At 38.9% G+C, this 11,235-nt stretch overlaps 1 protein-coding gene across 1 annotated transcript; it reads right to left on the reverse strand.

The window, feature by feature from the left end:
• Window positions 1-333: 333 nt before the first annotated feature.
• LOC108977439 lies at window positions 334-2,029 on the reverse strand (the record flags this gene model as incomplete). The annotated part of the gene is made up of 2 exons (XM_018947121.1): window positions 1,564-2,029; window positions 334-510 (listed from the first exon to the last, which is right to left on the reverse strand). Coding segments are annotated over exons 1-2 (643 nt in total), but the record flags the coding sequence as incomplete, so codon positions are not given.
• Between the last annotated feature and the right edge of the window lie 9,206 nt (window positions 2,030-11,235).

Consider the following 11,235-nt stretch of genomic DNA (forward strand, 5'->3'; position numbering starts at 1 on the left):
ATATGAATTAGGGTTGCATCTAGGAATGACTAACAAACTCCGCCTCAACCTTAATTCGTTATGTTAAATACAAATGTTTACAAAAATTTTCATGTTTAATCTTGCCTAAACTTTTGGTTAAACCATCAGCTATATTATTGGCTGTAGAAATATGTTTAATATCGATTTCTTTTAATTTGAGTTTATCTTTTATAAAATGAAATCTTATGTCTATATGTTTACTACGTTTCTTCGTTGCGTCGTTTGTAGCAAGAAATGCAGCTCCTTGGTTATCGCAAAGAAGAATTGTAGGAGTCTGGACAAATTCCTTAAATCCAAGTTCATTTAAAATACTTCGAAGAAACATCAGCTCCTTAGTGCCTTGACACATGGCTATATACTCCGCCTCCATCGAACTTAAGGCGACAACATTTTGTTTCTTCGCTTCCCATTGTACTGGCCCGCCACCAAAGAAGACTATAAAGCCAGTAACCGATTTTCGGTCTGTTGCATCAGAAGCCCAGTCTGAATCTGTGTAGCATAAAAAAGAATTATTTCGCACAAAGTGTAAACTTACGACGTCCTTATATTTCAAGTAACGAAGAACATTTTTTGCAGCAACTAAATGTTCCCTATGTGGATGACTGCAAAATTGTGACAATCTGGAAACTGCATACGCTATATCTGGTCGTGATATTGTGGATAAATAAATTAGTACACCAATTAAGGACTGATACCTCTTTGTATCTTCGCCTGCGCAATTGGGTCTAGTACATTTTTGTAATACACAGCCGCTAGCCAATGGAGTAGGGGAAGTGTTACAATCTGTCATACCCCAGTCATAGTGCTGTATGGGACCTCTATCTACAACATTTACATTTTCGCTTAGTTTGTTTACAATTCGATGCATTGACTCTCTTGAACTGCACGCAACGATAAGGTCATCGACATACACGCCTACTACGTTGATTTCGTTTTGCGTTCTTTTGTAAAACACGCAGCAGTCCGACTTGCATCTTTGAAATCCAATGCGTAACAAAATTTCGGTAATCTTCTCCGACCAATCTCTTCCAGCTTGCTTTAGCCCATAAATAGATTTCTTTAAACGACAAACGCTATTTGGCTTTTCTGGATTTTCAAATAATGGTGGTTGGCGCATATAAACTTCTTCTTTTAATTCACCGTTTAAATAAGCAGCTGTAATATCAATGTGGTTTACTAAGAGTGAATATTGAACAGACAACGCCAAGATTAACCTTATGGTTAAGTGACGAACAACTGGCGAGTATGTATCAAAATAATCAATTTGTTCCTTCTGTGAACAACCTTGAGCTATGAGCCGTGCTTTGTATTTTTCCACGCTTCCATCAGCTCTTTTCTTTGTAGTGTAAACCCATTTACAACCTATAATGTTTTTGTTTTTAGGAACGTCTACGAGTTCCCATGTGTGGTTGTATAAAAGCGATTGATATTCTAGCTCCATAGCTGTTTTCCATTGCTCAGCATATTCATGCTGCAAAGCTTCTTTTACATTGATTGGGTCACTCGACACACAAGTGACAGCATTGAGAACATTTCTCTCACGCTCAACAGCAAACCTCTTTTTACCAACACGACCGGTTGTAATAATTTTTGGTCTACCTCGTTTCACACGACCATCCGCATTAACAACTATACAATCATCTTCGAAACTGTTATCATCAGAAATATTTTCGTCTGGTAAACTATTAACATTTTTGGAATTAACAACAGCAATATCGTGTTCGTTCTCAGCAACTGCATTAGCAGCAACAACATCTTCGGCATCATTAACAGTAGCAATATCATTCACAGCAACAACATCATCAAAGTAATAATTCGTGTAGATTGTGGTTTGCCTTTTAAATTCGCTTTCATTTGTGCATGAACGATTAACATTAGTAACATTGTGTTCATTACAAATCGACTCTTCGAAAAATATAACATCTCTGGATATAGTAATAGATTTATTTTCGCTGTTGTATAGACGATAGCCTTTAACACCTTCTGCATAGCCCACAAATTTAAGCATTTTGCCTTTTGGAGCAAACTTTGACCGACCGCCTCTCCGCCTCGACCAAATATTTTCATGTGATTAACACTAGGCTTGCGACCGAAACAGCGTTGGTATGGAAGGGAATCGCTTAAAATTTTTGATGGTGATCTGTTTCGTACATATGTAGCCGTATTTACCGCCTCGGACCATAACGAGTGTGGTAATTTAGACTGCTCTAACATATAGCGTGACATTTCAACGATGCCCTTTTCATTCAGGTATCGCCTAAACGTCTCATTAACAAATTCACGGCCGTTGTCACTTCTAAGTATTTTAACTTTATAACTTGTTTGATTCTCGGCCTTTACAATAAAATCTTTGAACGCACTCAGAGCATCTGACTTAATTTTCAAGAAGCTAACGTGAACATATCTTGTGGAGCCACTTGCAGGAATGCTTCAAAAACTAATTTATTTTGCTTGCTTATAATCGTAGCTCTTCTGCCTCGAAATTCTACTTTATTTCCACTCTCTGTAATTTTTGATACAGACAAAAAATTAGAGTGTAGTTGTGGAACATAGAACACATCTATTAACGTAATGTCAGTATATTGTGATTTCAATATTACATTACCAATGAACTTTTATCATCTCGCCCGTTGCGAGCATTACTTCTTCGTCACAAACTCTCAAATTCACGAAGTAAAATTTTTCACAGCACATATGGCTCCATGCACCGCTATCCAATATAAAAGCGTCTCTCTGCTCAAACTGTGATTTTAAACTTAAAATCACGCCATTAACTTTTTGCTAATTTTTGTTTTTGCATTGCGCACTTATATGACCGCGTGTTCCACACGTGTAGCATCTTACATTTCTAGGTTTAACATAACCTCTAACACTTTTGTTGGGCCTATCTTTTGCTGAATTCACTGCCATTACACGCTCTGATTCAAAATTATCTGAATACTTATCTTGATAGTTAACTGACCGCCGCTGCTCCTCTTCTAGAAACTTACTCGATAAGCTCTCGATAGCTACGACGAAGTTGTCCATTTCTTCTGGCAATGAGCATAAAGGCATGATGGATAACAAATCATCTGGTATCGTAATATATAACTCGCGAAGATTATCAACGATGGAGCAAAATTGATTTGTCTGCTGCCCAAATTTCTCACTCTGGCGGAATTGAAACCGCACAAGCTTTTTGAAAAGACATACTTTTTTAGCAGGACCACTTGCCCTGTATACGTTGTGAAGTTTCTCCCACGCTGATTTGGAAGTCGAACAATTTTTTATATGTAGCAGCTCCGTTGTTTTAACATTCAATGTAATTAAGGCCAATGCCTTACTATCAGCTTTCATAAATGCGACCTTTTCGGGACCTGGAGCTTCCGGACACGTGACAACTACTGTGTATCAACAATCCACGGTGATCAAAAGACTCTTCATCAGGACACATCATGATGAGAAATTTTTGCCGTCCAATTTGTCGATGCTAATATTCATTTTAGTTACTTTACACACTTAACGGTGGGACTGGGCCAATAACCCTTGTTAGATATTGTTGGAGAACAAACACACGATGTCAACGCTATGACAAATCAAGTTTTAATAACCACTATAAAACACTTAAAGTACAGAGTAAGCACAGTATAAGAATGATAAATGACAATGTGAAAGGATACCATGAATATGAATTAGGATTGCATTTAGGAATGACTAACACCTTTATTGGTCTATTATGTTTACTCTCGTAGCTAAACCAAGGATAGATTAGATAAGTATTTTGTTATTGTGCGATAATTGTTTGCACCGAAGACATTAAGTTTGTAGGCGCCGGTGTTCAAAAAAGTTGTTATTTATTAGATCTATAATATTAGAATGTAATTTCTTAAAATCCTTTACCTCSTTTGTTATAATAGGAGGTGGGCGGTGGGTTTTAATATCATTTTTGGCTGCCTGCTCTTTATTTTTATTTTTCGAAGGGCTGACAATTGTTGGAGAAGTATCAGCTTAGCGTTTTTTTGAAGAGCGTTTCTTTTTGAGTATCCACTCAGTTTCTTTAGCTAGCTCGTCTTCATCAGTTTCGTATATTTGATCTACATTCAAACTAGAAGATTTTGCTTCAACACTCACATGCTTGCTTTTACTAGATTTTAGTTCTTCGCTTTCTCTTTTTAATTATATGTTTTCTTTATAAATATATTGCTTCCAAAGTTCTAAGCCTCTTACTCTAAATGAGCTGAGCCTGTTTCTCGGCGTCACCTCATGAAGGGGTTCAGCCATTTTTATTTTGTAATGATTTATCTACTGGGTACTAAAAACCTGTCGTTGGGTCGATAATGCAGTTTGAACAAGAAGTTTTTTTTTATTGACCAGTATGGCACCGGTGATTGCAATTGGAAATTGTTAGAACAGAACAGCTGATTTAATATACGCAGAAATAACGTGTAAAAGAAACAGCTTATGTGCACTTTTTTCCCCCGCGAAAATTATTTATTTGAGTGTTTACTTSATTTAYTATTGTTTAAAAAACAAAMTTCGATTAAAAATGTGATTTGATTTGAATGATTTCCAATTGCTWCCACTAATCCAAGGAAATCGATGTGAAACGTGTKGACAMCATCAATGCGTCCCACGGCGCACACACCCACGAATTACTACAGATTAGTTTATTTGCAWATTGTCGCAATTGCGGAGCATACTGGATGTTGACCGCACTCAATGATAGTAAACTAGTAAGTATTTTGAAATGAAGTAGAAATTATAAAGTCAAAAATAAGATCAATTACCCCCAAGGAGGAGAATGGGAAGAAGAGAGGACTTATTCACACAGTAGGCACAACTWACAAATGGTTATTTGGTATAATGGACGATGAAGGTATGCAAGATATAGAGGAACATCTAAAGATTGTAGAAGAAAATAGTCGCAATGAGACAATCAATTCAAATAAACAAATTTCGATAAACAACCATTTTAATAATCCCACTTCCCACACATCGCATCAATCAGTGTTAATAATGTCACGTTTTGGGCCGGTCGACTGGCGACCAAGATCGTATTATATGACACCCTTAGACTCTTTCCTGTGAGGATATCTAAGGACTATGGCAACAATCCCTTTTCGAATCAGGCCTTAGAGCAAAGCATCTCGCTTATCGTTCGCCAGATACCAGTCAAAATGGCCGAACGAGACCATCTGAGACGTAGCCGCGACCAACATTTGAAGAAGATAATCTCCAAAAAATTTCAAATAATGATAATAAATATTTCCCATTAAATTTAAGGTTTCTGTATTTTTTCTTTAGTAGGGAACCTAGAAATAGATCACTCTATTTAATTCTGGGTAACAATTGGTAACTTTTTCTGTTTGGATTTGAGGAGAAAAATTTCATTATCGAGTAAATATTGCTGCACCAGATAGAAAGTAAAGTTTGGCATTTGGAATTCAACCAAAAATGATGATATTTGCGAAATTTCGGAACAGTCGATCTGATGTCTTTTTGATAAATTGATACTGTGCTGAAAATGAAAGTTCAAATTTACCAATTGTTGTTTTTATATTATCTATATGTACCCGAAGAATTAGTGAAGACTACTGCAAATACAATAACTTACTAAATAGAATAAAAGTTGGAGTTGCCGTGAAAAACAATAGTGACCCTTGCGCAGCTTTGTATTGGATATTTTAGTAGGTTAAATTCCTACTTGTCCAGAATAGACCCCGATATACCTAAGATATGTCCAGCGTACAATGAGTCTCCGCATAACACTGGCCACCTCTTTGCATGCCCCTAACCCTTCTCCCCAATTTCTTCAACAACTGGTTCGACGCACCGGAAATTACCCGGATTTTATACCGCCAATTAGTTTAAGTTTGTCTTCACTGGAGCAACGGCTTGCAGTAGAATTGATCTGTATCCTCCTGACTCGTGCTGGCATTGAGTCCAACCCGGCCTTGGAAGAGTTTTTCTGCTGTGTTTCCGCCAAAAGGCTCCACCCAAACTTCATCTCGGTCAGGTGTAATACATGCATTGGATGAAGCCGTTTTAAGATCTACTCAGGCAAGTTATATGGTCCCATGTTGCCAACGCACTAATGCGACCTTAGCCTCTACGGCTATGCAACCTGCACCTAGTTCCCGTAATGCGTCAACACTCCACCCGAGTGGCAAACAAGGGCCATCCATGGTCCATAGGAGCTCAAACATTCAACAAACATAACCTACAAAACGATGCAATGCGTGATTAGTTTGGATATTGCGTTCAACAGTTATAGACGTATAAACATAGAGTTCACTAACGCCGAAATTCGAGCTAGTTTAAAGTTTTCCTTCGTTATACCCACATCCGCCAGAGGGGGGTATTATGAAGTTGCCGTCTAGATGGAAACAGATTATCGAACGAATAAAGAGCAGAAAAGTGGAAGTGAGACAACCTAATATCATCACCACTTTATTAGGTATTTTCCAACGTAATATATATAGCCCCCAGTTGAATGTTGGTCTATAGGATATCGCCCGAATATTGCCCGAATATCTAGAATTTCGTGGGGAAAACCGTTTGGTACTAGGCGATTTTAACGCGCACTACGATCTTCGGTATTCCTGAATGCCAACGTCCCCACCAGAATTATGAGCACCTGTAATAACTCGCCCGATATTACCATTGCTAACGGTGGTCTGATAAATAGCATAACCCGGCGACCTAAGCTAACTCTCACTTCGAATCACCTGCCCATAATTATCTCTACAGAGAAACCTTAAGGCACTCCCCCACTAAGTCCACGGCGACCATATTTACATACTGAACGAAGGAGTACAAACTCGACCTTAANGGGAATGTTTCGCCTTCTCACTTTAGCTCACCTTCAAACGGATGTTCTTAGGCTACCCAGAGGATACTCGGTCAAGGACCGGAAGTCGTGAGCTGCTTGAGTCATATGTAAAAGAATCGTTTCTGGCCACTCCCACGTGAATGGTGATCAGAAAACTTTCCTCATTTGCGTGAACTTCTACACATGACTCCATCCTCCCTATCTACTAACATATCGAAATAAGAGCAAGCCCATCATGTACATCGGATTAAAATTGCACAAGAAAATAAAGACCAATACTGCCCTTTATGCATGTAAAAAGATATTAGGGTGAACATGGGCATTCTTTACCTTCTTCAATGGCATAGGAACGGTTACGCTGTTACAGCCGAGTTAACAACAGCACGCCAACCGTTTCTTCTTTTAGCAATTTGGCGCCAATTCGAGATACCAAGTGCAGCCAGATCCTTCTCCACCTGATCTCTCCAACGGAGTGAAGGTCTTTTAGTTCCTCTACTTCCCCCGGCAGCTTCTGCCTCGAATACTTTCAGAGCTGGAGGGTTTTCATCCATACGTACGACGTAGTCTAGCGAGCGCAATATCTCATACAGCTCATCGTTCCATCGTATGCGATATTCGCCGTGGCCCACGCAAAAGACAATAAATCTTTCGCAGAACTTTTCTCTCAAACGCCAGCAGCTGTACACTCTTACAGAAAATTGTATCTGCTCGATTAAGTTCTGCAGCTCGAATTATTTTCTCCAGCAGTAGATGGAAGATATCGAACGATAGGGATTATGTGCAAAGCCATCGAAAGAAAACATGTAATCTTTTTAAACTACGGCATCGATCTGAACGGAGTTCCGGCAAGCATTGACCGCCATTCGCAGTGGAGCCATCAACATCTCCACCGACTCTCCTTCAGTGAATGGAACTTGTAGTCAAACCACCACGCATTACATATGAAAAGTTGGAGTTGCCGTGAAAAACAATATTGACCCTTGCGCAGCTTTGTATTGGATATTTTAGTAGGTTAAATTAATACTAATCCAGAATAGACCCCGATATACCTAAGATATGTCCAGCGTACAATGAGTCTCCGCATAACACTGGCCACCTCTTTGCATGCTCCTAACCCTCCTTATGTAACACCCTTCTCTCCAATTTCTTCAACAACCGCTTCGACGCATCGGAAATTACACGGATTTTATACCGCCAAGGACAATTAGTTTAAGTTTGTCTTCACTGGAGCAACGCCTTGCAGTAGAATTGATTTGTATCCTCCTGACTCGTGCTGGCATTGACTCCAACCCGGCCTTGGAAGAGTTTTTCTGCTGTGTTTCCGCCAAAAGGCTCCACCCAAACTCCATCTCGGTCAGGTGTAATACATGCAATGGATGAAGCCATTTTAAGATCTACTCAGGCAAGTTATATGGCCCCATGTTGCCAACGCACTAATGCGACCTTAGCCTCTACGGCTATGCAACCTGCACATAGTTCCCGCAATGCGTCAACACTCCATCCGAGTGGCAAACAAGGGCCATCCATGGTCCATAGGAGCTCAAACATTCAACAAACATAACCTACAAACCGACACATTGCATGATTAGTTTGGATATTGCGTTCAACAGTTATAGACGTGTAAACATAGAGTTCACTAACGCCGAAATTCGAGCTAGTTTAAAGTTTTCCTTCGTTATATCCACATCCGCCAGGTATTATGAAGTTGCCGTCTAGATGGAAACAGATTATCGAATGAATAAAGAGCAAAAAAAGTGGAAGGGAGACAGCCTAATATCATCACCACTTTATTACGTATTTTCCAACGTAATATATATAGCCGCCACTTACATGTTGGCCTATAGGATATCGGCCGAATATTGCCCGAATATTTAGTATTCCGTGGTGAAAACCGTTTGGTACTAGCTTTAACGCGCACTACGATCTTCGGTATTCCTGAATGTCAACGCCCCCACCAGAATTATCTCTACAGAGAAACCTTAAGGCACTCCCCCACTAAGTCCACGGCGACCATATTTACATACTGAACGAAGGAGTACAAACTCGACCTTAATATTACAGGCGATGGCGTCAAGATTTCAACTGTCAATAATCCTCAAAACGTAAGGCGTAACTTTTGATAATATATAGAACAACAGCAACAGCCTTCTTCCTTTGGTCCGACCCCATCGAAACCGCAGATTTCTTGAGACGACCGTTGGATGAGGTCATCAACAACAACGTATGMTCTTTTTTCATCCGGCCTCGACGGTTGTTGGCTTAATGACAAGTCACAACTTACTGGCGACACACGCGAACACGGGTATTAGTAACGATGACATATGCAGAAGGGAAGAACTAGGCCTTATTGAGAACTCGTCTTAAATATATAGTATAGAAGCCTCGCCGTTAAAGAAACTAGAATAATAAYCAAAATTAGATATCAAGTCTATCTTAAGCTTCCAAAAAATCGTTGACGTCCTGTAAGACAAATACTAAACCCCCGAKTCGATACTTTCTCTAGCCCCCATATACCCAAAATACTTTTTAACTTTCTGTTTATACTGTATTTATCTGTCAATGTTTAAGATATCTTAGGAAACTAAAGTGTACATATAATGTTGAATATATAGGATAGTCGAAAAACTCTTTCTTATCAAACTTCAGCTTATTTTTTTTTTATATATATAATGAATTTTAATGAACCAAATATGTACAATTTCGGTCGACCACTTTTTGCAAATTTTCCGCYAGAAACACTATTCCATAAGTGTAAAACTTTTTTGGTTTCTCGGCGAAAAACTACTCTTGAAGCCAACTTTACTCTATTAAGGGAGTTTTGCATTGACCGAAACAAATGGTGCAACATCTATTGACAAAATACGAAAGGACCTTTTCGACTACCAATAATATAGTTTAATACCTAAATTGTGTGAAATCGGTCCTTCGTTTATTCCATATTATTGATATATTTCCTTAACGTGACAACTACAAATTCACAAACAGTAAGATTTAATTTAATGTACACCTCTTTCTGAGAAAGGTACAATTCCGATTCCTTTGGCGCCTCGATCTACCGCTGAAAAGATGAAGTCCTCCTGATTGAAAAATACTATAGGTTATAGGTACCGAAATGCTTAGTTTACGAGATATTCGACTTTAAAGTTCAAAAATTCCCAGAATTCGAACATTACAACAAGTCATTTTACTACATTTAACACACTTTAAGTGCCCTGGAGACGATCAAAYAATTGCGTCAATCAGTGCATATGTGTTAGTGATCTTCAATCGTGTGTTTCCCGCAAACGTCCAAATTAACACATCAAACATCAGTTAAGTTGTTTTGAGCTCGTAGCGAACGATCATCATGTCTTCGTCGGATGATGATTATCTATTATTAGCACGTGTTGCAATTCTTATGAAAAAAAAGTTAAAAAAATTTAAGAAGAAGAAGGCGGAGTAGATGATTTTCCTTTATTTATTTTATTTTACTTTATTAATTTTATTTTACTTTATTTATTTTATTTTATGTCCTCTCTGCTTGAAATTTTCACTGCAAATGAGTCATGCTTGTCAAATATGAGTGGAGACGATCAAATTAGAAATATCAAAAATTTTTGATTTTCATCAAGCAGAGGCGACAACACGTCGGTGTAGCGTACGTGTAGCCGACGACACCAACACACTTAAATTGTTTGACGCAATTATTTGATGGTCTCCAGGGATCTTTATGCACATTTTTCACTTCAATATCATTCAATTAAACTGTAGCCATTTAAACAAATCCACAATTTACACATTATGCAGGTTTTATAAGCAAGAAATCTATATATTAAATATCACTTTTTACACTCGTAGTGAGCAATTTTATGGCCAAAAATTATGAGGAAACGGAGCGCTGCCATATGATAATAAGCATTTTGATACAATTCTTCTTTCTTTATTTAGAACCCTTCTTCTTCTTGATTGGCGTAGTCACCACTTACGCGATTATAGCCGAGTTAACAACCGCGCGCCAGTCGTTTCTTCTGTTCGCTACGTGGCGCCAATTAGATATTCCAAGTGAAGCCAGGTCCTTCTCCCCTTGGTCCTTCCAACGGAGTGGAGGTCTTCCACTTCCTCTGCTTCCCCCGGCGGGTACTGCGTCGTATACTTTCAGAGCTGGAGTGTTTTCGTCCATCCGCACAACATGACCTAGCCAGCGTAGCCGCTGTCTTTTAATTCGCAGAACTATGTCAATGTCGTCGTATATCTCGTACAGCTCATCGTTCCATCGAATGCGATATTTGCTTTGGCCAACGCGCAAAAGACCATAAATCTTTCGCAGAACTTTTCTCTCGAAAACTCGCAACGTCGACTCATCCGTTTTTGACATCGTCCAAGCCTCTACACCATATAGCAGGACGGGAATTATGAGTGACTTA

The sequence above is a fragment of the Bactrocera latifrons genome, unplaced genomic scaffold, assembly GCF_001853355.1.
Source record: "Bactrocera latifrons isolate USDA-ARS-PBARC rearing strain unplaced genomic scaffold, ASM185335v1 scaffold_899, whole genome shotgun sequence".
Classification (NCBI taxonomy): domain Eukaryota; kingdom Metazoa; phylum Arthropoda; class Insecta; order Diptera; family Tephritidae; genus Bactrocera; species Bactrocera latifrons.